The following is a 27,742-nucleotide window of genomic DNA, read 5'->3' as shown; positions in this document are numbered from 1 at the left end:
CAGATCATGACAAAGTTATTCAGCAAACTGCCACCTGGAAAGCCAATAAATTGCAGCAGACTGTTTTTAATCCCAACCAGATGACGAGTACGATGAGGAAGATGACTAGTTACATCACAACGTAGTTCTTTGGTGCGATACAATGATCTTACTACCATTACAGTACTGTTGACTGGGTCCACTAGATATTATGGCAAAGCAGCATTCTCCTTAAAACTGAGAATACTCTTCCTCACTGAATATACTCTCCATCACTGAATGACCCCTTTTCCATATGAATAAACAAATCGTACAGGTTTTTTTTACGGAAGCAGCCCTGGATAGCATATCATGGTAGTTCTAGATAGCATAGATAGCAAACGTTGTTGGTAGGAGCGGATTCTGGTTCTCTCAGTGTTACTGAAACGTTTTGTCAATGTTATGTTTGCCATTACATGGCAGCAACATTGTGAAGACGTTTGGTGTTGGGTAAGTATCAAAGGACAAAACTGCAGATGTAAACGTATGGATATCTATTTATGTCAGCTATTTATTCAAGTCAATGTTTAATCTTTATTTTTTATTTTTTAATATTTAATTAAATTCAACATTATCAAAATTGAATCAAAATCAGTCAGGGATTCAAACGCGCAATTATTCATTCATTCATTCATTATCCTAACCCACTTATTGCAGGGGGGCTGGAGCCTATCTCAGCATACATTGGGCGAAAGGCAGGAATACACCCTGGACAGGTCACCAGTCCATCGCAGGGCACACACACCATTCACTCACACACTCATACCCACGGGCAATTTAGACTCTCCAATCAGCCTAACCTGCATGTCTTTGGACTGTGGGAGTAAACTGGAGTACCCGGAGGAAACCCACGCAGACACAGGGAGAACATGCAAACTCCGCACAGAGAGGCCCCGGCCGACGGGGATTCAAACCCAGGACCTCCTTGCTGTGGGGCGGCAGTGCTACCCACTGCACCATCCGTGCCGCCCAAACGTGCAATTAGCACTCATAACAGCTTCTTAGTGAAGTGAAAGAAGTTGGCAGTTTTATTTTTTTACCTCTTGGGTCGTATTCCCGTCACTGCTGACTGTGTCCTTCCTGTTTCCTGTCGCCCAGTTTCTCTCCTTCTCTCCACAAGCTGTAAAACACACGAGCACATAGGCCTATGGCTCTCTTCAGACCTCATGTTGTACTGTGTGTGTTATTTGCAACAGCAAGCATCAACTGTAATGGCAACAGTTGACCATAAACATAAAGCATACCAGTTTAATTTGGCTTTCTTTCTTTAATTTGGCTGTTTTGGACTTTTGGATGTTGTGACTGTTTTGCCTGAAATTTGTGTAATTGTCTTGCGCTGTGAAACAGTCTTTGATGATGAAGGAGCGCTCAAGAAAATCCCCCTGTTGTATTGCCAAATGGAGACTGCATTGCGCATTGTGATTTATAAATGGTTTGTGCTTCCTGCTAGCTTCTTTCTCTCCAAATGCTGTAAAACACATACACACACCCCCCCCCCCCCCCCCCCCCTCCCACGAACTCGTCCAGTTATGACCGGCACTCAGACACTGCCAGGAACTCGCCAAAGAGACACCAAGCTGATTGGTACCTCCAGACCGACGTTATCAGATCGGACCGCTATATCATTTCTGACCAAGGTGTTCCGTCGGCCTTCCACGGTGTGTCGTACATGACCGACACGTTGATAATTCGGTGAAAAGACCAGCGTTAACTCCAGCCCCCAGCTGCTGGAGCCAGATCCTCGTAGCTCATTTCAGGAAAAAAAAAGACGTTTTTTTTTTTTTTTTTTAAACGGTGGAGACGGTGACGGCTTCAGACACGCGGAGCGAGCTGTTCCGGGCTGGCGCCGGCGTAATCCGCGCGATGCTATCGGGCCGAATCGACCAATCGGCGTGACATCTCCGCCGCAGATTTGTGGCAGTAGCCTGCACTGGGTTATGCCTCAGCTTGTCAGGAGGTGTTAAGCTTCCATTTTTCCACTTTGCCGAAAAAATCACACAGATCCCCCCCCCCCCCCCCCGCACCCCTACATCCAATGGACACATCTGAGAACCGCACGGAGGGGAACGGCATGCGTTCGTTTGGCAGCCCGGATCACTGAGAGGCTTTTGCGGGGTGTTGTGACTGCAAAACCACCGGAGCGGGCTTTTCAGCCCTTTTTCTCTTGCCTTTTGAGTGAGGATATTTATTTAGCGCGCTGAATGGGCTTTGCCTACACACTTTACCGTCAGAGATGTGATCACTTTGTCTAAAATGTCTGAGGGAGGAATTCGATCAATCTTTGTATTGTCCTATGCGTTACGTAATTTGCAAGTGGGCTTGGTGGTGTAGGGGTTAGCACTGTTTCCAGCCACCCTGGATGCTCCCTGCATAGAGTTTACATGTGCTCCCCGTGTTCACGCGGGTTGAAAATGATGAAAATGAGCCTTCCTGGCTAGCTTGGCCAACAAGACAGTTGACAAGACAGCATATAATTAACAATAATAATGAATTCTTTAGCTGACACTTTTACCCAATGACATTCCCCCCCAATGCAGGGTTAAGGGCCTTGCTCTCGGGATCTTGCGGTGTGGATCTTATCGTGTCTACACCAGGGCTTGAACCACCGACCTTCCAGGTCCCGGTCATGTTCCGTAGCCACTAGGCCGCGGGCTCTCGAAGCTCACTCAATCTGGAAAACCAAAATGGCATATTATCAAAAGTATAGGAAAGAACATATGTCGGGCCAGCTGGCACTAAGAGGGTCTGTACCCTAGCAGTGCAGCAGACGTAGTCTCCACTTCAGATGCGAGCAGCACTGCACGCAACAGGTCTTTTACCGAGGCGCAGAAAGAGAGAGGCAGATTGTTGTTACCGAGATAAACACCTGAATGAAAACGACCTTGAGCGGTCGGGACAGCCGTACTTCACAGGATATCGTTTATGAGTGCGTATTCTTTCCATGTTCAAACCGACCCTTTCTTTCTCGCTTTCTGAAAAGAAGGGACAAGAGATGCAACTGAAGCATGTCTTTTGTTCTGTCCAAGTCTATTTAAATGGCTAATTTTGCTAAACAGGACCAAGTCAATATAGACACATATGCCTATGCCTCTCTTCTGACCTTTTTCTGATGCTGAAGTGTGATTTGCAACTAGATCAATTACCATGGCAACAACAGACCAATTTGTTTAATTGTCTTCTGCTGTTAAGTGCCTAATCAATAGCATTTAGTATTATTACAATAGATTATATATTGTGGCTGACAAACTATACTATAAACTATAATACTACTTAAATGTATTGGTTTTCTTTTCTTTACCTTGACTGTGTCCTGAAAGCACCTTACCTGGGCTACAGAACAGAGCTGTATAAAGAAATAAAATATATAAGTGAGATATCGCAGAAATTTACTCTCAAATTGCTTTTTCCGAATGTGCATATTTATGAGTCCAAGATGCAATTTGACGTTTCAGAACTTGTGGGAGTTTTGCTTTCATTAGGAATCTTGTGGTAATTTTAGGTGAAGAGGAACCTAAGGGTTTTAGCAGAAAGACAACAGAAGAAAAGTTTGTCTTATTATTTAGCAGAATTTGCAGGTGCAAACATGGGCATTATATCCATGGGCTGTGTCTAAAAATCAGTATGATGAAGGAGAGCTCAATAAAATGGCCCCGTTGTATTGCCAAATGAATACCGCATACATTCATGTAGTTGCGGTTTCTAAATAGCCCGTCGTACTTTCACAACCCACGGATCACGTACATAGACTGGGTTGTAAATTTACATTATATAGGTTTCAGCCAAAATGATTTCTGCGTTTACCCCGGAAGGGTAAATCATTCTGAATTATAAGAGATACTGTTGGAGCAGATGGACCTTGCACAGCAGTACATAAGTCATGTGAACACAGCTGCTGGTCTGATCTACGGTCTCGTCATCCCGTTCTCCTCGCCCTCCACGGGCTTCCTATCCCAGCATGCATCAAAGCGACGTTCTCACACTGTCCGAGCATAAGGTAGCGGCTTGCCCCTGGGGTGGCACCCTATAGGTACAGAGAATGGTACCCCTAGCCATTGTTTGATCATTCATTTGTACTGTTTCTACTTGTAGAAGGTACTTATTTGTACCCACAGTTGTACCTTTCAGGCTACATTTGGAAAATGTGCTCCTCAAAGAGCAAAAATGTTCCTCCTCTGTGCCTTTACTTCTGACAGTGCGGGTAGCTAAAGGCACTGATTCAATATATCTTCACACCATCCAGACATCTATTATTTGCAACCTCTGGAGCCTGACCCACCCACTGTATACTTACACTTCCCCCTCATGACTCCGGTCTGCCCCCCTCCCCCCCGATCTTGTCTAAACATTCCCTCTGTAGCTACAGGTGGTAAATAATTGATTTGAATGAATCACCCTTTTTTTTCCAACTCCAGTAAAAAGCTCAACGAACAAATGGTTACAATTCACTACTTTGCTAGATGTTTAATTACTGAGAAACAACAACCCACCTAAATAAATTAATCTTAATCGTGTTCATAGTGGCAAAGTGTTAACAGTGCCAAATCTCTGCAGTTTACTCTAATGATGAAAGTTCACTAATGAGAATACTCTATGGTATTTATAATCGAAAAAACAAAACAAATATACACTATATCTATTATTACTGTGAAGGAATGCATGTCCATTCTGGGGAAACGGTAGCAACACCCTGTGCTCCTGCATGGTCGTGATAAAATAGGCAGAAATAGCACATTCAATAAATCACCAAACTGCTAAAGCGCGTTACTATAGCAATCTTGGGAGCTTTTGGCCATTTGCATATACTTATTCTGTGCAATCTCCATTTCAGGACATTAAATACCACGCACACACACTACACAGTGTATTCATTTAACATAATATAATCCACCCTTAGGCAATTTGTTTAACTGTGTTTTAGCTGCATGGACACGAGGGGCTTCCATACACAATCAATCTAGGTCAATCTAAATCAGATCCCTGTTTTGGTGAAAAACGGGTGCCTCATATTTGTTGGCTGGTTTGGTATCTAATTCCGTGTGAAAGCCACAGTTAAATAAAACAAGGTTCCCTTTGCAGTGGAACTGCCCGCCATGAGTTGGTTTATGTCTCAGAAGCATAAACCAGCAAGATGCAGCCTTAATACTGACAGAAGCATGTTTTGTTTCTACTGAGAAATAATTTATATTTCTTTCTGTTAAATTATGTATTTAGACTGTCTGCTGTGGTATGGATTGGGCCGAACTCCACGGCTCTCTGACCCACACACGAGAAGAGAAATTTACTTCTGTACATTTTCAGGGAGTTTATGTAACTTTATTCACGCGGCTGTTGAATGTTTATTTTGTTAATTATTTTTGTGTCTTTATCATTGTTTGTTGATGTGTTTAGCGATTGAAGGGGTAGGAGTACATAATTGTTACTTCTTCCTATTCCTTTTCGCACATGTAAATAAGTTTAAGTGCTGGTGGAAGGAATTTATTTGTCGTTCATCTGTTTTTAACTACTGTTTCTGTTTTGTTACTATTTTACATGTTCGAACTAAAAATATGAAATCAAATTAAATCAAATGAATCGCTATTTTATGAAGGATGCATGTGAGTGGAGGTCATATAAAATACATGTTGAGGTTGTAGATAGTGTTTGTCTTACTGTACGTTCCTTAGCTGAGGCCGTTACACAGAGCAGCTCACAGCACCGTGGTTCGACTCGACTTTAAGAGCGCACGGTGGTGACCTCAGCGCCTTGCAGCCAGACAGGAAACAGGAAGAGGGAGACATTTCGGAGACTGATTAGCTTGCAAGTGTCAGAGAGAGCTTCTCTGATGGCTTCCATCCAACCGTCGCCATGACACGACTATACATCACAGCTGAATATACTTCCTGAAGGCAGACAGATAAGGCATCAAGATATATGTGCTGCACGGTGGATTAGTCTTACAGCACTGCCGAGGATTAATGTCACATATCAGGATCGCAGAGTTTTGATGTTTGTGTTGGCTATACGGCCCGGGATACGAAGGCACCCTATTAAATTCATTTTTCGGAACTAGGTCTTGTTCGTAAACAGAGCCCTTACAGTCAACATATAAACACGTCGCGTAGCATTATTAATGAGCTTCTGCAGAGTGACAAAAAAAGTGTGGAATGATTTTCGTTGTTGGTGGAGTTCTGCGGGATGATTCTCATTGTTAGTGGAGTTCTACAGAATGATTGTCATTGTTAGTGGAGTTCTGCGGAATGATTCTCATTGTTAGTGGAGTTCTCTGGAATGATTGTCATTGTTAGTGGAGTTCTGCGGAATGATTCTCATTGTTAGTGGAGTTCTGCGGAATGATTCTCATTGTCGGCGGAGTTCCGAGATGCGAGTCAACGTAGGAACATCCTGTGCCCAAGGTGACATCACGCTGTCAGGTTCGACAGGAGTGCGAGGCCACCCCCCCAGGCTGGAGGTCTTTGGTCTTTAGCTCGGCGAGTTAATCACGTCTTTTCGTGCAGCACAGACCCTTATGTTGGCGAGGGTCAGAGCTCTGACCTCAAAGCGGGCGCAACGCGCCGTTATAATAGGAAATGACAATCAATAACTGAGCCTGTCAGGGGCCCGTGAAATATAGCGAGAGTGAGGCCAAGCCCTGAACCTTTCACTGTACGCATCCTCCATTTTGGGCCAGAGGAAGGACTTTCACTCAGTGAAATGTATGGCTCTCTGGCGCCTGTCCCTACACAGTCTATCCGGCTTTGTGCAGTCATTTGTTTTCCGGACCCGTTTTCACGGAAACCCGTTTTTATCCTGTTGGGCCCCATGAAAGATAGATGAGCTTAGCCTCTGAGTGATTCCATATCGGGGCGACACTGCAGTTTTATATTTTTCGGATGAATTTTGAGAAAAATGGCAGCGGGCTGATAGGACTGCACAGTGTGTGTGTTGAGGCTTTTTGATAATGGAAAGGTCCCCTTTAGTACGGTGGGTTTATTAAGGGAAATAAAGCCATACTCCTTGTCCTTCAAAACCACAATTTGTTTTAGGAAATCCAGCATTGTTGTTGTTGTTGTTGTTGTTGTTATTATTAAATTCTTTCCTCAGAAAACCACATGACTTCTAATAAAATCAGCATCTTTGACTCTAAACACAAAACACAGTTCCTATAGCATTGCAGACCGCCATAGCTACAGTCTCCATCATTGCTGCTTTGCCAGGTATTGATACACAAGGACGACTTCTTCGTATTACTTATACGATATCTTACTTTGGCCGCCGTCATGAAACTCGTGCTTAAAGCCGCTGCTGCTGGACACTCGCTGAGCACTTTATCAGTTACTCAGCTGACGCTTTTACCCAAGACAACTCACAGCTGAGCCTTGGTCAGGGGCCCAGCAGCTGTGCTGATCCGGTCGTGGCCCCGGGTTTGACCCGGCAGTCAAGCACCTGAGCCACTGGGCTCCGCGCTTCCCTCTCTCCCTTCCCCTCCAGTGAGCGATCTTGTAACGAAGCGTTTGATGCGCAGCAAGTCAAGTGAACTTAAAAGGAGCTCTGCAAAGGAGGATAGAGGAGGAACTAACCGAAATGGCCGTATCCTCTCTTCTTCACATGGAGCATTGCATTGTGGGATACCCACCCTTGCTGGAAGCTTCCATTATGAGGGAGGAAAAAGACGAGAGTGAGGACATTAATTGCTCCGTTCGTTCCCCTTCATGAGCTGGAACCAAACCCCACCACATTTTGGATTCCCCCTTGATGCAAGAGTAGGGAATGTCAGGAAGTACGTAGGACACTCGGATCCAAATGCACCGCCGATTCTTTTCCAGAAGGGGTGCTGATCGGCCAGTAGGAGGCGCTCTTCCCTCTGGACTGAGCGGAACGACCATGGATGAGCAGGGGCAGAAATTACTGAGGTGTCTTTAGCACGGCAACTCAACGTGTTTGTCGTGGGCCCTATATTCATTACAAAGAGTGGGATGTTCTCTGGAGTCCTCACCAACTTCCCCAAAATGTCTCTGCGCCCCACTTTCATTAGCTCAGGGGTGGCTAACGCTTGGTCCTGGAGAGCCGCAGGGTGTGCTGGCTTTTGTTTTCACCATGAAATCAGCAACCAATTCAGAGCCAGGAACCAGGTGAGTCGACTTAACTGTGTAATCAACTGCTTTAATTAATCAATTAACTGCTGAGTAACAATGAAAGGCAGTACACCCTGCGGCTCTCCAGGACCAGCGTTGGCCACCCCTGCATTAGCTCAACGTGAATGTGTCCCTCTCCAGCTCAAAACAGCAGCAGTATGAATCAAAACGATGGGCATTATTCCTCGTTACGGGGCCAGGCTGACGGGCCGCGTTTCATCACACTTACGCGCTTCCTCTGGAAGTGCTGAAGAGGCGTTCTTCCATTCACTCGTTCATTCGGGAATCCCCACCCGCCCCGTTCCAGCGGACAGGAGAATGACAGTTTTTAAGCCTGGAGTTGATGCAGAGGGGCGGATCGGAGCGATCTCACACACGCGTGAAAATGCAGCCTTCGGTATTCGTAAGCACGCACATGGACATTAGCCCACTCCGACATCTTGTGTATTAAAGTGGCCGTGTGCCAAGGTGGAACCTCAAGAGCCAAATATCTTGGAGACGGAAGAGAGAAGAAAACATTTGAAAGCTATCTTTTTTTTTCTTTTTTCATGTTAACAAAATACAATTACTGCAACTTTTTTACCTATTTCAATATTTTGGGATGAGGGAAATGTTTACTTATTATGACATTATGGCTCACACGCAGCCCGTTTTATATTGAATGTGTGGTTCAAAAGGTACCATTCTCTTTCATCTGTACTCAGAGGCATTGTGAGGGGTGGGGTTGTTAGGACAATTCCGGCCTGTAGCGTAGTGGTTAAGGTAAATGACTGGGACACCCAAGGTCGGTGGTTCTAAATGGCAATTTATATAGCGCCTTTATCCAAAGCACTGTACAATTGATGCTTCTCATTCACCCATTCATACACACACTCACACTCACACTCACACACACCAACGGTGATTGGCTGCCATGCAAGGCGCCGACCAGCTCGTCAGGAGCATTTAGGGGTTAGGTGTCTTGCTCAGGGACACTTCGACACAGCCCGGGCGGGGGATCGAACCGGCAACCCTCCGACTGCCAGACGACTGCTCTTACTGCCTGAGCCATGTCGCCCCGTATGTGCTATGTACAGAATAAGACAATTGCTTGATGCTAACTGTATTTCTGATGGTCTTATCAGGAAAATGTTTAATTGCCATATTTTAAAATGCAGTTTTTCTGCCTGTGTGATATTATATTGACGCACTGCCAAGAAGAAATGGCAGTGAATATTGACCCATTTTCATTGAATAATTATCATGTCACATCATAATCTTGTGCAAGCTTCACTCTTTCCTGAAAATACTTTCAAGCATTTATGGACAGGCATATATGCCAAGTTTTATTGTAAACTATTTAATGCAACTCGACATAACATAATCAGATGTTAACGTGTGTAAATCTCACATCACACTATCTGTGATTCTAAGCATCGTGCTCATTTCTTGTTCAAAAACAAAAGAGCAAAATGTTGGACGGCGCAGGATCACGGCCATTTTGCGAAGCGTTTTAAAAGCATGCACAGCTCCCCTTCATTAGCCCTCAGATAATACAGAAGCCGTAGAAATATGGATAATATTCAATGTCAGATTCATTACAGGATACTAGTAATAGGATGAAGAGACACCATTTAATGGATGGGGAGCCCGGTTATATAATCATACCTCATCTTTCTCTCGCTCTCACTCTCTCTGTCTCTATCTCTCTCATTCTCCTTCCCTCCCTCCCTCCATCCATCCCTGCCCTTTCCCCAATTTTAGCATCCCCGGTACCCTTTCTCACACTTCCTTTAACCCATGCTCGGCCCGTTCACACGGCAACGGAAAGAAAATCCCACAATTTCCCTATGCAGGGGTCGTGCAGTGCGAGGTCATTAGCTCACAGTGCTCTGTGGTAATTACCCGGAGTCTCTCATACGAGCGCAAGGCAGCGCATGTAAGCGTGTTAAACGAGGCCAACCCCCCCCTCCCAACCACAGGGCACTCATTAAAGGCATTTCTTCTATTTCTTACCGCTTCTCCGACTACGCAGCCCGGATTTGCTGGTGTGAACGAGGAACCCACGGCCTCCGCGAACGCTCACCTCCGCGGTGAGATTTCTGCTCTCGTCTCGCAGGGAAGATTTTAGCGAGCGAGAGAAAAGAGAGAAGACCAACTGCCGCATTTAAACAACACGTATTTCTGAGGGGAAAAAATTAGGCCGGTTCTCATCGCTGTTGTGGTAATGAAGCATACAGAACATCAATATTCATCGCCGCCGCTGTTGTGTTATCGTTTCCGCAGCGCATTGTTTACGTAGATATCCACCAGGCTTTGTGCAAAGTGTGAAAATTGTGGATTATGCGCGTAGCCTGGTTTGAAAATAGCGGGTGAGAAAATAAACCGATCAATCGAAGTGAATGTGAAGTACTGTGCGGTACCCAGTACGCCAATTATATAATTGTTATACATGTTGGGATTCAACGTTTGTCCTTAAAGGTACAGTAGGTAAGAGTTTTGTGTTAAAACATTATTACAAAACCGTTGTAAATCCCTTCCTGTCATTGAAAAAGGCTCACTGACCCATGTTGACTCACCCACTGCCTGTGTTTATAGCCCTTAAATCCGGGTTTCAAAATATGCAGTTGACCGGCTGGCACTCTGTACCAAAACATCATATAGCTGTACTACCAAGCTCATTGCTTGAAAATGGGTTATAATTGCCACATCCAATGGTATTTCAACGTCAGCGCATTCACAGAGAAGGGGAGAGATAAGCAGTGTTGTGGTTTGAGCGTGATTTTGATTTGTTGCTCCATTTCCTCTCTTGACCGTTAGAAGTCCGAAATGACCTGTTGTAGCTTTAATTTTGTATAACAGTTAAAAGCAACATATTTCTTTATTCACAAACACAGTTTGACAAACTCCACAATGACTCAAACTAGCTCGTCTAGCATTTGCATTTACTTGTAAGTAAATGTAAAGATAAATGTTGATTAAATAAAGATCATGGCCGTCTTGTACATGACAAGGATACAGTATGTACTTTATCTCAATATAGTGTCATTGCTTGTGTAATAACTTGTTTGCTAGGACAATATTTGTGCTAGTTTTGTTTGGCTATGTAAGCTGTTTATTGTTCCTACGTTATTCTATTGCATTGTGCTGTATGAAAACAGTTTTAGGTATAATCCATTGTAAGATTAATCAAATACGCCCTCGTCCTTATCTTTGTTGTAGCCTTAGCACTGTAAAACTGTACTTCCCTCTAGGGTCTTTCAGTGCACTTGTTCCTGGTGGTGGGTATGCACTTTGCACTTTGTTGTACATCGCTCTGGATAAGAGTGTCTGCCAAATACCAATAATGTAATGTAATTCAATTTTTATGTAATGATATATATATATATATCTAAGAATTATTCCATACAATTTTGTACAGTTATGGGGACAAACAGTGTGGGTGTCTTTTTTAATTTCAATTCTCTACATTCTTCCTGCGATGACGTTTTTAAACAAAAAAATCGCATGATTAGACATAGGTTGCATAGTAACCATTGGTAACTCTGACCGAGTATGGAATGGCATTCTTCACTGGACTGAACGCTGGGTATTGAACAGCACTCTGCACTGAAGAGACATGAAAAGAATCTAAGAATATTGGGACTGTACTGTTTACAATGGCTTTGGCATAATGAGGAAGACTTGACCTTGGATTTAATCATTCTGTAAGCTATTTAACAAGAGTTTGCCAGAGAATATAGTCTCTAGCCACAAGAGAGGAGCTATGAACCTTAGCATTCAGCTTATATCCCTGCAAAGCATCAATCGGTCAGAGGAAAGATGATGAAATATTAGCTTGTTAGACGCATACGCATTCTATGAGGCGCTGCCAATCTTATTAAATCAATGCAATGAAAGGCTGTAGTCTTATTCATCAAAGACCATTTCGGAATGTATTGAGCGCTGCATGCTGAGAAAACAAAACGTTAATAACATTTTAGGGAAATTTGCTGAGTCTGGACGCAGAGGTATAACGGCCGCGCGTCCGGCTGAAAGATTTGATAATCTGTCCGGCTTTCAACCCTCCGTGCCCAGATCCAATAGCAAGTGCAGAGCGGTGAGTTAGTTGTGGCCTCTCTGGAGTGCAGAGGGGGTTCAGTAATTGAATAAACAGCAGCTATGGAGCAGGGTAATAGGGGAGAGTTGGCCCTCTGCGAGACTCGGCACTCCCACGGTTTCCCACAATCCCTCTGTCCCTGTTCGACTCCGACCACCTTCCAGCCACGATGTGATAAAATGTGGAAACAAATTACGTGTGCATGGCTTTGAAGTTTCCTCTGAAAGCACTCGTACGAATAAAATGTCAAAAAAAAAAACAAAAAAAAAAAACACATCCAGTGAAAAAAAACAAACCGATGTCTCCACACGTAAGTCAGACCGAAGGCCGTATTTTATTTTGTGAAAATAATGTGAAAAAAAAGACGTTATTTCACACCGCGGTCGAAGTAGAGTTCCAAGCATGTAGAGTCAAAATGTTACTGCACTGAAGTGCTGGCAATAGACCCACTGTGGCCTTGTCTCTTCTTCTCTGTTCAGATACTACAGTGAATAGAGCCGGCTTTGAACACTCCTCCGGCGTTCACCCACAAGGACTAAACTGCTCCGCTGTCAGAGAGAGTCAGAGAGCGAGAGTATGGCCATGGCAGCACTTTTAAACTAGTTATTGACCCTGCGGCAGGGTCATCTGACCCTCCTGTGAATGAATTCAGACACACCGTCGACAGACAGTGCCTCTCAGATCTGATGGCGCTTTATATCAGTGAAGTTATTACCTTGGTCCTTGTTTCTGGGTTACAAATGACTGCACGGCCGCCCAGGGAAAGTTCTGGCAACTGTGAGATAACATTACAAAGTACATTACCTTGCTTTTACCTTGCTGTTATTCATTCATGGCGCCTAGATCCTCAGACAGTAAAGTGCAACAGATTTTACATTTGAGATGACAGAGATGATAAGTTTCTTATTGCAAAGATGTATGAACATTTGATGGCAGTTATTGAATGGGTTTTTTTATTTTTTATTTATTTATTGTAGAATAATACTTTAGTAATCTGCGATACAGAGTGCCTCAGCAAAACTAAGTGCGGTTCCGCATACCCATTTAATTAAGTAAAAAGTGAATTACTTTCAGACTGATCTATAAAATAAATACATTCTGATTCACATAATATGGAGGTCTTTTTCAATTTATGTTTGTTTTAGAAAATTGTAATCTTAATTTGAACGGTTGTTTTCGCAAATTAGGTTAGGCTACTTACAGTCAAGTAAGTACATAAGTACAGTCAAAGTAAGCTGATGTCACCAAATTAGCCTGCACTGTTGTTTTGTTTCCAAAGGTACATCACATGCGAAGTAAATATGAATTCTGTCACATTTTGACAGTCAGAGTACAGAACAAATCTTTCTAAGTTTTAGTATCCCGTTGCCAAGTTAATATGGCCCCAAAAACAGCAATACAATACATAGAGTACAGTATATGTTGATGCAATAATTAACAGCGATGTTTGTGTTGGTCTAATTATTTCCAAATAGTATCCTAATTTACCAATTATCCTCAGTTGAAAGCTGTTAATGCAGGTATTCAAAAATAATTTTCCCGCATGAAATATTATAATTAGAATTAGTCCACCCATGTACAGTATATGGACTATGAGTATGACTGACGGCCACCGATTCCTTTCGTTTTTACCACCGGGGCGAGAGGCGAATGGTTTTGTGCGCTGATTAGAAGCATTCGTTTCAGGATCGGAGCGCGCGCGATAGCTCATTATCGACTCTCCTGAGTGATGGCACTACCGCGAGAGACTGAAGGGGCCGGCTAACGTGAGTCTGAGTCTGGTCTAGCCCGCACACGCACACACACACACACACACACACCACTGAGGTACACAAAACCCCCTCTGCCGGCGCACTAAGCACTTGTAATGTACTTTATGGTTTATAAACGGACCGGTGAGCTTGATAATCCGCCGTTCTGGCAACCGACACTCGTTATCCACCAAAGAAGTGCGTGCCGCGTCCATTGTGTAAACCTCTCATTAGGCAGCACACTGCAGTAATTAGCATAGCTTCTGCCATGTGGAATGCGTTCAGATCCACTGATATTGTATCAGCGTATAGCAGACGCTGTTATTAGCAAGCAGTTATTGCTGTGTCTCTTTCGTGAGAATTCATATATTTTTATAAATTCATATTTAATATTAAAAAATATATATATATATTTTTTAGAATATGTATGTGTAACTACTTCAAGCCCAGCAAAGGCCCAGGATCGAAGCATAACAGTGACTAAACAAACGGAAAAACCATTTATCTCACGAATCACATTTGAAGCTGTTCTTAATTGCGCCTACATTGGAAAACCCAACATGCATTGTAGACTTGATTATATAGGCAAGCCACAGTCTTGTTTTATCGATGTCGAGTAGTCATGTAAAAATGCAGAAATCAAGTTCCTCAGGTTGATTTCCATTCTTACCCATATTGCCTCCTGTTTGTGAAAAGTCACCTTTGATGGCTTGATATCTGTTCGCTTTTGCTCTCAGTGATTTCAATACGATAAAGAGATCATTGGACAGTGTTGCGAGCATTTGACTGATAAGTGGAATTTTCCAGAAAGCTAATCGCGGGGAGGCCATTCTTCCAGATGACTTTCTTTCTTCCTGGGAGTGTCACTTGATTTTGTTCTTGTACTGCACGCACAATTCGGCGCTGGCACACGGAACTTGACTGATGCCGCCGGGAATGACACCTGTTTGTCAGCTACCTGCCGTGCGTCTGGATGACGCCTTTATCGCAGGTGAGATCGCACACGGAGAGCTACAGAGTTTATATTTCAGCTCACTGCTTACCCAGCAGTGTCCAGGTTTATTTGCGATAAGATTCTGCCGTTCCCCTGTTGTGAGCGAACGCGGCGGCAATGCGGTTGCCTGTCACGAGACGAGTCCAATTACAAAATGGCGCCGTTTTGTACGCCTTTCTTTCATTAAATTACATCTGACACGCGCGATATCTCAACACAATGAGCACATTGCGCAGAGATGAGGTTTCAGGGTTGCTGCGGTTTTTACTTTGTCAGAAGGGTGGTTAACTGGACACGGGGAAACGTATCAGGTCCTGCGGTGCTGCCTGATCACTTGACAGAAAGTAGAATGGGCGGTTTGGTTGAGGCGTTGATTAAAATGGACTTGTGTGTTTCCCGGTTGGAAATTGGGTGGCATTTGTAAATGGGCAAAAACAGTGTCTGACGGCTCTGTGTGAAGGCAAAGCTGCCTGGCTGGGCCGTGTATCAGGCAGCAGGCTAATTGTGTGTTAAATTCAGCGTAGTGGCGAGCCATCAATTGCAATATCTCTAAATGTCAGCTAATTGAAAATGTGCTGGTGCCATTAGTGTATTGCCTGTTTGTTTATTGACTTATATTCAATCCGGCTGCAACGCACCTCCGCACCCATGTTATTCAGCGCTGGAAGAAAATGAAGAGACCACATCAAATTTTCAATTTTACAGCTTACGGGTATGTGTTGTGGGTAACTTTCTTAAACTATTGTCTCCATTTGAAGTGACAACTGGTCAAAATACAGGAAAGTCACATTGTTGTTAAATAATGCAAACTGAACAGACAGTGTTGGATGATAATAGCAACTTTATAAGCATAAATAATTAATTCAAGTTACAATGTCTTCACAAAATAATACAAATAACAGCGTTAATACTTGGTGGACTAACCCTGATACTTCTCCAGAACAAATTAAATAAATAAATGAAATAAAAATAGGGGGTGGTCTCTTAATATTTTTTTTTTGCCCATTATGTTTGTAGGTTGTAAGTAGGATCTAAGTGGCACGGTGGGCTGCACTGTTAGCTCAACACAAGAAGGCCTGCCATTTCAGTCCTGACCTGCCGTTTCAGTCCCGACCTGCTGTTTCAGTCTCGCCCTGCCTTTTCAGTCCCGGCCTGCCGTTTCAGTCTCGCCCTGCCTTTTCAGTCCCGGCCTGCCTTTTCAGTCCCGGCCTGCCGTTTCAGTCTCGGCCTGCCGTTTCAGTCTCGCCCTGCCGTTTCAGTCCCGGCCTGCCGTTTCAGTCTCGCCCTGCCTTTTCAGTCTCGGCCTGCCGTTTCAGTCCCGGCCTGCGCATGTCTGTGTGGAGCTTGCGTGTCCCTCTGTGAATGATTGACAACCCGTCCGGGATGCATTCCTGCCTGTCGCCCGGCGCACGCCGGGATAGGCTGCATTCACCCCGTGAACCTGAACCGGGGATAAGGGGGTTAGGAAGTTGATGGATGGATGCTGTGAGCGGCAGCAGCAGCCGCGGTGTTATGGTTTTAGAGCCCCTTCCGCAGCGCTGGCGGACGAAGGCGTAGAGACTGCGGCTTACGAGCCCCGTCTCAATTCCCCCTCAACGTCCTCCTCCCCGCTTCTGCTATGGCAACGGCAACAAAAACAAAACACGCCCCTCGCCGTTCGGAGATTTTCAAGGACTTCTTGTTTTCCCTCCTACTCCTCTTCAGAAATCAGCCCTCTTCAACGTGTACTGCGCTCATCTGCATAACAAAGAAACGCTCCGCGCAAGAAAAACGGCCCGCAGATAACAATCACGGACTAAAATTAATATTTATCTCTCTTTTTGTGCCATTATCTCACATCTTTATATGCCAGTCACTCTGAGCCAGACAGTACAGCATTCGAGCATATGCCCCTACTCAAACATTTACCCATGAAACGGAGACTATTTTTGGCGCTGTAAGCAAGGCGTAATAGTGTTTATTACAGACGAGGCACGGCCTGGAGTCTTCCATCAAGGAGCTGGAGGGCCATTGAGAAAGCTTGGCTGGCTAACACACCCACACGAAGCACCACTACGCAGTCTTTGTTCAAAATACCACTGCACAATTTTTGTTCTTGAGCCTATGAACGCCAGAGCCTAGAACTGGGCTGCTCAAAGCTCCTGGAGATATACCGTCCTGTCGGGCACCGACCAGCTCGTTGGGAGCAGCTGGGGGTTAGGTGTTCTTGCTCAGGGACACTTCGGCACACCTAGGGTGGGGGTCGTAACGGCAACCCTCCGACTGCCAGACAACCGCTCTGTCTAGTGTTGCCTCTTAGCAGCTCAAAAAGATATCTCGCTGCTGAATGAGGTATGCTTCGTAGTTGGAGTGAAAACCTACAGGACGGTAGATCTCCGGGAACAGGGTTGGGCGACCCTGCTCTAGCTGTTGAATGAGGTGTGCTTTGTTAGGATTGGGGTGTGCTAGACTAAAACTGGCGATAACAGTCCCGTAGGGCTCAGTCTGGATACTATTACTGGATTAATCATGCCTCTCAGAAGGACCTTTTTGGGATGGGTCTAAGTACACAACTGGGGAACAGATTGTATCTGTTACTGATGCTGTAAGTGTGGCAAATAGCTAAATCCTCTGCCTCTGTGCATGTTCTGTACTTTCATGAATGCCTTCATTTATGAAAGCATTGGGATATGATTAATAATCATACTGAATTATTGTGGGAATAACTTTCTGGCTGGTTGTTCTTGGTAATTCATATTTTGGAATATGTGAGTTAAACACTGCTATGTTGAAATAGATTAAAGTTTTGGAAAGGGCTGTTTTTTTGTCTTCGTATTTTCCCATATTTCTCTACCTTTTGATGCACTTTTATCCAGTTAAGCCCATTATTTGCCCAAACAAGAATCGATTCGTTTGTTCAGACCTAATGATCCAAAATGACATCAATCAACATTTATAGACTACGTCTTTAAGCAATTATCTTGGTCTGCTCTGAAATACGATCATTCTTTCAAACGGAGAAGTGAATTAGATGACCATTTAACTCAGATAATTATGCCTTTGATCTCTGCTTCCCTCTTTATTTTGGCAGAATGCCCGATGCATAACTTGAATCATAAGTGTATCATACTTGATTTGTCACTCTGAATCAGCAAATCATATTGTATTTGTTACGGTGTGTTTTTCAAAGGCACTGTTATTTTGAATTTAGTCACCACTTATTTTATTCTACAGTATGTGCAAATATTTGGTCGCGAGTTCATTGCAAGTGAATGGTAATGCGGTCAGAGAGACATCTATATCTTGGTTATTAATTAATGTTTATTGAACAATGGGTGCGTGAGTGTCTCATTAAGAGGACCCGTGTTTTACATTTACGACGTTATGAATGGCCAGCGGTTCCAGTTCAGAATTATGATAATTGAACTTGCGATTGGAAAATGAAATCAATCCTTTATAATTAAGGATACTTAACCCTCCTATTATGTTAAGATTTTATGACCGGTTTTACATTTTGCGGTCAAATTGAGCCCATCAGTTGAAATAAAAGGAAAAATATTGTAATAGAACAATGTTGACACGTAGTGTGTTGCCTTCTCATTGTCTCCAAATTACTAGCCTAAAAAAAAGATAAATCTCTGAGAAACATCTCATTTTCGAGCCTGAGGTACAGAGGTCAAAGTTTGGCACCTGTATGGGAAAGTGCCACCAGAGTGATCCACAAACAAATCTGAGATAAAAATAAAAATGGTTGTATATTTTATACAGTTACAGGGGGTAAAAATAATCCCACCCAACACATTTGTGTGCCAAGTTGGTACAGCACTTAGCATAGCATTGTGTTTATTGCATGTTTACCATTTAATCCCATCAAATTAGAAAAATCATACAGTATCAATATAAATACGGGTTAACTGTTTTTTAAGGGACCCCAAACATAATAGGAGGGTTAAGTACGGCAGTATAAGGTGAAGAGAAGGGAGGAGTTTTGACAATACTGTACCTTGGCAGTATGCTGACCTGTGCTTCTACTGGCATTATAAGAAGTGCTGTATATTTTATCCATCGGAACATTATGAACGACCAACAAATACGAGCGAGAGTAAACATTCAGCCATTTTGCGGCTTATAAAGCCGTAAAAAAAAACACAAGTGAGTGGAATGAACAGTAAAGGCACGGATGCCTGGGGCTTCGTGAGTGTACCTGGACAACCGTGACCCCAGTAGATACACCTACTCATTCCAGTGGTGCTAAAGTGGGTTTGAGACAGCCAGGATACTTTGAGTTAGGGCTTCTTCCATAGAGGAGGCCATCGGGGCGTACAGTGAGTGCTTCAGGATTTCTCTGTCACATAACATAGTGCCGCCCAATCATATGTCCGTGTAGATAGAGAAACGAACAGAGAATGCACAGCTGTACGCTCTCTACAGTGCATGATTTACAAGGCCACAGGCTCTATACACTCAGCAAACAATGAATTAGGTACCTGTATGCCAGCATATTAATGCAAATATTTAATCAGCCGATCGTGTGGCAGCAACTAAATGCGTGAAAGTATGTAGACGTGGTCAGCAGGTTCAGACCAAATGTCAGAATGGGGAAGAACTGTGGTCTAATTGACTTTGACTGCGGAGTGATTGTTGGAGCCAGACAGGGTGGTTTGAGTATCTCAGAAACTGCTGATATCCTGCAGGTTTCACGCACAACAGTCTCTAGAGTTTGCAGAGAATTGTGAAAAAAATAGTATCAATTACAGTATCAATAAACAGAAAATCCTTTGGCTCAGTGCGAAATGTTGAAGACAACATGTCTGAATACAACATGTAGAGCCATGACCTGTCATTTTAGTGCAATGGATTTTAATGTCCCTTCTATTGGTATTGACCAAATTGTGTCTGAAAGAAAGGTAAATACTTGCTGCTGTTCTTTTGCTGTGCAGTTAACCTCGATGTTTTCAGGCTACTAAAGGAATTGACCAGGGAATTTGGCTGAGTAAACTCGTTTGTGGCAAACATAACATATTGCACACAAGTTCGTCCGACCTCAGTATCCTTCTCAGTGTGAGTCAAAGTGTCATACTGACTTGAGGCACTCGAAGATGTTATCTTGCTGCATTCCTGCACATATACCATCTCTTGCATATTCACAGCCGCCAAGTCATTTTAGGGGAGTACTATTCAATCAAAAAATGTCCGTTAATCCTGTTATGTTTTAAAACAAAATTACTTTGTTTTCCCTCCAGCTAAACTGACAGATTTGTCTGAGTCCAGGGGGCCAATTTGTGGAAACATGATGCCATGTTAAGAGAGCTGTTTTTCTTCAGGCTGGATAATACTTACATAGATGGTTTAGCAGCTTTAAATGAATCCTGCGCTGAATTAAAATTTGTACTTCCAATAACACCGAGTAGTGCATTCAACACATCTGTAAGTATGCTGGCATTTTTTTACTCATTTTTGAAAGAGTTTTAATGTTATATTGAGATAAATCCTCCTGTCAAGGGTCAAAGGGAGAAAAATTTGAATTAGTTTCAGCATGAAATTTCCTGGACTTCCTGGAGTGAACCTAACTTTAGAGAAAAAAAATAGACATTGCCCTTTTATATATGTATTTTGTATAAATCTTTCATATGAAGTTATGAAATCAGAAGTCATAATCTAAGCGCCACGTTTTATTACAGAAAATGAGTTATTATATGTTGTTTTATAGTAAATGAGTGGTGCAGACTGTGGGAAAACAGTTCTTCACCAATTTATCGATGAGTGACAGGTTGTTTCTACGCGAAAAATATGGTTTAACGGTTAAAAATTCAGCGAAGTGGCTTCATCACAGGGGGCCTGGCAAGGTTGGGACAGTTTTGCACTTTTTCTCCCAATTTGGTAGCCAATTGTACCTCGTCTGATTCAATTGGAGGTAGTCGTATGAGATGTACCGCCCGTACCCCGTCCCTCGGCGGCCCGAATGAGAGCGACACGCCTTCTTCAAGCCGTCTCGTCTCGTGCCCGTTGCCGTGATTCCGAGGCGCCCGAGGTGCTTATTGTGCGGCGATCTAATAACCCTGCCAAGTCCCTCCCTCTGGAGCAGCGAGCCAATTATTGCTGCCCCACGTGAGCCGGCCAAACTTGGCTTTTGGCAGGACCGAGAATCGAACCCCGGTCCCCGGTATGCAACTGCAGCAAACTGCAACCGCAAGTCTGCTGCGTCTTAGCCTGTTGCGCCACCGCGGCTCCGGTTTTGCATTTTAACATAGAGGAAGCACAAGGGTTAAGATTGGATTATGTCCACTTTTGCCAAACCATATACATAGTGTTGTAGTCACAGTAATTTCTCTCCACATATGCCATGTGGACTAGATCTTCCCAAACTGGATATGACTTATTGCATTTTGTTTCTTGGTCAGGGGCCCTGTGTGTGCTGGCTGGCATGTGGCAGCAAATAAATGCATAAAATCATGCAGACGTGGTCAAGAGGTTCTTCTGTTGTTCAGACCAAATATATCAGAATGGGGAGGGAATGTGACGCAAGTGACTTTGGCCGTGGAATTATTATTGGACCCAGACAGGGTGGTTTGAGTATGTCAGAAACTGCTGATCTCCTGGTAGATTCACACACACACATCTTTAGAGTTTGCAGAGAAGAGTTTGCAGTCTCTAGAGTTTGCAGAAAAACATCCAGTGAGCAGCAGCTCTGTGGGCAAAACCGTGTTGAGATAGGTCAGATGAGAAGGGCCAGACTGCTTGAAGCTGTCAGGAAGGTGACAGTAATGCAAATAACTGCACATTACAACAGTGGTATGCAGAAGAGCATATCTGAACACACAATGGGTCAAACCTCTAAGTGGATAGGCCACAGCAGCAGAAGACCAATAAGTCTAAAAAATAAGTCTAATAAATACGGAATAAAGTGCTCACTAAGTGTATATACAAAGCAGAATACATATTTGCATCATAGCTCTAATCTGTAAGATCAACTAGTGCTATCATTTTATGTAAACTAGGTCCCATGGTTATTTATTTATTTTATTTATTAGTTTATACATTTTCTGGGTCAACTTCTGGTTGGTTTGTCAGATTGATGGTGGGAGAACATTGCTTTTAAGGTTTTCACTACCAGAGAAATGCGCCGGGCTGCAGTTATGGCCGCAAGGACATTCCGGTCTGAGAATCGCTGCCTTTCAAACGCAGCTCCAGTTAATTTTTCTGTTGTGATAATTTAGCTTCAGGCCTCAATCGGCTCTGATGAAATATTGTACGCCTCCGTCCCTCTGGAGCCGAGCGCTTTCAGTTAGAGTAAGTGGAAAAGCATCGGATTGTCAGGTCCTCACAAAGCAGTTATCTCGCGAAAAATGTTTTATAATAGGTTATAGAACACTGAGGTTATAGAACACTGAGTTTACACACACACACACACACACACACACACACACACACACACACTTTGTAACTTCTAATAACAATGGGAGTCCACCGGAAACTTTTTCAGCGCATAATGGGAAATGTTATGGTCGTCCCTGACACTGGGGCATCTTGTAAATGTAATTAAAACGATCAGCTTCTTCTCGCAGCAGTTCATGTAAGACCCTCTGTGAAGGAAAATACTCGTATCTCACGAACGCCATTCCCTTCGCTCAGAAAAAAGGTGCAAAAACTGCCTTGAAAGGTACAAGCACTAGTCACTGGGGCGGTGCACTGTTAGTACATAAAGTTCTACCCCTGGCCAGCGACTTTACTCGGGGAAATGTGTTTCTTCCAGAACAAAATGTTCCTCCGCTGTATCTGTATTTGTGAGGTTGTGGTGCGGTCCTCACGTCTGTGTCGGTGTGGTTTCTGTTTCAGAGAAGTGTGACGAGGCCCTAGCGTCTCCCCTCCCGCACAGCGCCTTCTCCGGCTCCTCAACCTTCTCCAGCGGCTACGCCCCGGGATACGCCAAGCTCAACCAGAGAGGCGGTAAGAGTGCCCCCCCCCCCCTAAAGCCCGCTCTGTTAGCGATGCAAGAGCCCCAACAGAAACCTGCGAAACTCTGCCGGAAACCTGGCCACTCTGAACAGTGACAGATCAAAAACCATAGCCAAACCAAGTCATTGTAATGGTCTAATTGTACCGAAATAATAACTCTTTATTTAAACCAACCCCTTTTTTTCCCAACTGGGTTACGTAATTATTTCAGATTAAAATACTTTTTTACTTATTTCTGCGCTTGTCCGGTATATTTGAACCTATGAAAGTGCAAACTCTGCCTTCCGGTCCCCTCTTCTGGTTGGCTGAGTGGCACCTGGAAAGATCAGTCAAGTACAGAAAAATATTTGAATCCATAACAATTATGTACTTGACCCTGGTCTGGACTGTGTGGAATGTTCTTTCTCGTTGTCATGGAGCTAACTACAGCCAAGAACTCAGTGCCACTGCTGGAGCGTTTATACCCAGTAGCAGCGCTGGGATTACATTCGCCTGACCAGTGGTGCTGCTCAGTTGTAATAAAAAAGGATGCAGAGGCTATGGCGACTGCTAAAATGGAATTGGTTGATGGGAATTTTGAAAGAAACAGACGGTCTTCTGGTGTGAATGCTGTCGGTTCTGATGAAGCCTTATTGATATTAACAAGCAAACTGTCGCCAGGGATTTCGTCCCAAATACTTCTCATTTCAAATCAATCAATCAAATTGTGTTCATATTGTGCATTTTTCCGAGGATGGTAGCGTTGTCACAATACGCTTCAGAATTTACCCGGTGGCATGGATTCAAACAAGATTTGTCCTTAAATTAGATTCACAAGTAGAGGTCTGCATCAGGCTAGAAATGAGGCCCAAGTCTGTGTAGACCCAACGTTTTTAAAGCCCCAACAAGCCCCAGCCTAAATTCCAGCAGGAACCCGATAGAGCTGAAATAATGGCAAATTGAAACAGCTACATTTCAGCTTTCACTCGTATTTGTAAACACATTTTTTACTTCTGCTAGGCGTGAACTGATGTTTGTGGCTTTATTACATATTATATATTATTAGCATTTGGCAGACGCTCTTATCGAGAGTGACATACAGTTGTCAGACTAAGCAGGAGGCAATCCTCCCCTGGAGCAATGCAGGGTTAAGGGCCTCGCTCAAGGGCCCAGCGGCTGTGCGGATATTATTGCGGCTACACCGGGATTAGAACCACCGACCTTGCGTGTCGCTACAGGCTTGCACATCTGCGACAAACAGTGCAGGATGTGTGGCAACGTGTTTGTATGAAGTATGTTTGTGAAAGAGGGTAATATGTCATGTATTAATGTTTGCAATTTACTGTTATAAATAGGCCGGATTCCCCGCCAGATCACAGCATACCTTTGGGGCCCTTTTGGGTAAATGCTTGTGTTACTATTGATTATACCAGCGCAGTTTGGCTAGTAAACAACCATCCAAATTAATATGACAAACTGTTTGTGAGGGAAAAACTTGCCCCAATGGGACTTTATGTAGGTCAGAATGATAGACAAAAAAGCTGATTGGATTCAAGCCTCGGAATCTTTGTGAAACAAGAATGCGTGCAACACATTAGGCTATACCTGACATGCAGCATGTTCCATAATGTGAGAGGCAGTAGATGAGCCAAAATGGCTCCCATTATAATACGTTCATTCTAATTACACACTCTGATAAACACTGCTGGATTGAAAAGTTCTCGATGAGCTTCAATTTCGTACGCGTTCAACCGTAATGCGTTTTCACATGGGTGGACCCATAACCATTTCATATGTTTTATTGCTCTATAAGGTCACACTTTTAATGGCTTAGAGTGAAATTAATTATGGAAAGAATAGTGCACATTAAGGTAGGAATTTCAAATCCAATCTTTTTTGGACGAAACATAGGACTGGCCCTTAATGACATAATGAAACCAAAGAACTTCTGAGTACAACAGGTTTGGCTGTGCTCAATGCATTTTTTAAATGGCTGATGAGATCTCTGTGTGTCTAATTAGAGATCACAATTTACACCTGACACCATGTTCAGAATCCACTTTCACTTTCTAAAATTGTCTGTTTTGGAGCTATAACGCCATGTGTATTAATAGGCTAAATATGTCAGTCTGTGTGAAATTCATTAGAGAAATATTTGTCTGTTTTACCGTATAAGAATAGTAAATCCAATTAACGTTGAATGTCACTTAAGCCCAGACCTTTGGCTTAATTCCCCTATACATGCCATCATACCTTGAATTGATTTCTAAAAATAAAGGTTGATATGTCCATGTTAGGCTTAGTTTTGCCTCCCCTTGGTACCTGATTCCAGTTTTGGAAATATTGTGGAGATCACTGTAGCAGCTACAGTAAAGGCACCATCATCTAATTATGCTAGATAGGTTAACTGCAATATGTGTTCTGAGACCAGCCACTCGTGGTTTAAACTTTTAAATTTAGCGAAATAAACTTTAGTAGTTTATATGAAGTTTTGCTTTGTAACACCTACCTACCACTGTTGTGAGCTACAGACAATTTATTGAACATCAGATCTAATCAATGAATGCTTCCTTCAGATGCAAATTGTGGTCACACTTTACAATAAGGTACATTAATTGGCATTAACTAATATACAGTGGTTATCATGAATTAATTGATGTACAAATGCAGTAAGTATGGATGCAATTGACTTTCATGTACATGAATGGTAAATGGTAAATGGCAGGCATTTATATAGCACCTTTATCCAAAGCGCTGTACAATTGATGCTTCTCATTCACCCATTCGCACACCGACGGCGATTGGCTGCCATGCAAGGCGCGGACCAGCTCGTCAGGAGCATTTGGGGGTTAGGTGTCTTGCTCAGGGACACTTTGACACAGCCCAGGCGGGGGATCGAACCGGCAACCCTCCGACTGCTCTTACTGCCTGAGCCATGTCGCCCCATGAATTGGCATTAACTAATATACAGTGGTTATCATGAATTAATTGATGTACAAATGCATTAAGTAAGTATGCAATTGACTTTCATGTATTTGTGAACTATGTTGTAATTACATGAATATTTATACAGTAGCAAACCTTAGGATAAAATATAGAATTTGTTATCCATTAACAAATGCATGACGTTTTTTTTCATTCCAATATAAATGGGCATGAGCTAATGTAGTTAATGCAAAATAATGATGTACAAATACATAAGCCAAGCTGTACAGATTAATTATTCAGCTAGTTAACATCCACATTGGTTAATGCCAATTCATATAGCCTTATTGCAAGTGTTATCCAAATCGCTTTCCCACTAATGACGCAGTGAAAGGTTCTGATGGCATTTCCTGGGAGGACCGCTCAGTTCATTTGGACCCAGTAAAAGCTATGTTGGTCCAGAAGATACTGCATCCTCAGTGCTTTTTTTACACTTATAGAAAGTAATAAAAGTGAATGAATGCCTTTAGTTTTTTTTACCCACCTCATGTTCCTATTCCCCGAAAGCACAATTGTGGCAGTAAAGCTTAGAAAAGTATTTGAATCAAAAACAATGACATCTTTGACCCATGTCTGGTCAGGTCAGGCCAGAAACCCCAAAACCAGACCCTGTCCCACACAGTCACTTACAGCAGTGTCCCTGACTGATGTTTTGGGGGTTTTCGTTACTGCTTCTGCTGTTGTTTTCCTTGGTCGACATGTTCGATATCTGTTGCTCAGTACGCCAGTGGTTTCACTCTTTCTCAGTACATTCCAAGTTGTTGTATAAGCTATCTCCAATGCTTGTGCAGTGGCCCTGATCGATTCCCCCTTTTTCTAAGCTTCAAAATGGCTTTATATTCTCCCCATACCTACTCTCTGGTCTTTACGTTGCTTTATTGTTTCTAACACAAATGCACTCTTCAAAGGCAAAACACAAGGCTAAAACCAAGAGTAGATATTTAGAACTATTTATTGTCCAACTAAAAGGACAAGTCTCAGCGACAAGAAACACTTGTCATCTCATGTACATCTTTTGCCCTCAAACTCAGTTGTCTTAAATATATAGCGAAAACTAAATAATTGACCTTGCTGTTCCAGTATTTTTGGAGGGGACTGTAAATAGGATACTGGAGGCATGTACGTACAGTATCTCCAGCTCTAACTGAAATGGTACCACAAAATAGTGCTCACTGTCGCTCATTTGTATATATATTGAAGGTATGCATTGTGGGTAGTGTTCATGAATCATCCTTGTTGTAGCTTATAACTCCACCCACATTTCATACAAGCTCCAAACTCCCACTTCTGTATATGCTGTTTATTTTCATAGCATACAGTTCAAATTAATCATCACATAGATAAGTCTTTTCTGAAGCCATTTTGGGAACAGCACCAATGTCACCCACTTCCAAATATACAACTGTCTAATGCCTGTCTTAGAGGCAATGCTTCCAGTTTGTTTTGGAGTAAAGGCTCAGTTAAACTGCTTTCTAAACGGGATAAACACGGGCTTTATTGGATTGAACCCCGCGGTGTGCTGTGAGAGAGTTTTATCGGATAATAGGCAGTTCTGTCCAACTGCGAGTTTCAGGCGGGAGACTCCACCTGCCCTGCTGAAGAGGAGCCTGACTTTTTCAGGGGTGGGCAGTCTCCATGGCAACCTGCTGACGACGTCACTGCAGAAGTTTGTTTTCTGCACCTGAGTGGATGCTATCGCAGGAAGGGGCACACTGCATCTATTCAGCGTCTCTTTGTTTCTTCTGCTTGTTCAGGGCTGGGCCGTGTGGCTGCATCCTGTGGCAGTCTGGGAAGAAACACGCAGAATTACCAGAGTGCCTTTTTCAAGATCACGTCAATATTCTGAAAACAATAAACAGGACAGATCATTATCGTAACCGGTTTCATCTTT

General features: G+C 43.2%; 1 protein-coding gene across 2 annotated transcripts in view; it reads left to right on the top strand.

Moving 5' to 3' along the window:
* Nucleotides 1–27,742, top strand: part of LOC133136573 (contactin-associated protein-like 2) — a 268,486-nt gene that overhangs the window by 71,795 nt on the left and 168,949 nt on the right. For both annotated transcript variants that reach the window (XM_061254190.1, XM_061254191.1), the window contains exon 2: nucleotides 22,768–22,878. In XM_061254190.1, the coding sequence (XP_061110174.1) occupies nucleotides 22,768–22,878 (111 nt within the window). The remainder of the gene's footprint in view (nucleotides 1–22,767; nucleotides 22,879–27,742) is intronic.

The sequence above is a fragment of the Conger conger genome, chromosome 9, assembly GCF_963514075.1.
Source record: "Conger conger chromosome 9, fConCon1.1, whole genome shotgun sequence".
Classification (NCBI taxonomy): Eukaryota; Metazoa; Chordata; class Actinopteri; order Anguilliformes; family Congridae; genus Conger; species Conger conger.
The sequence above is the reverse complement of the archived record's forward strand: the minus strand, read 5'-3'. Positions and strand labels throughout refer to the sequence as shown.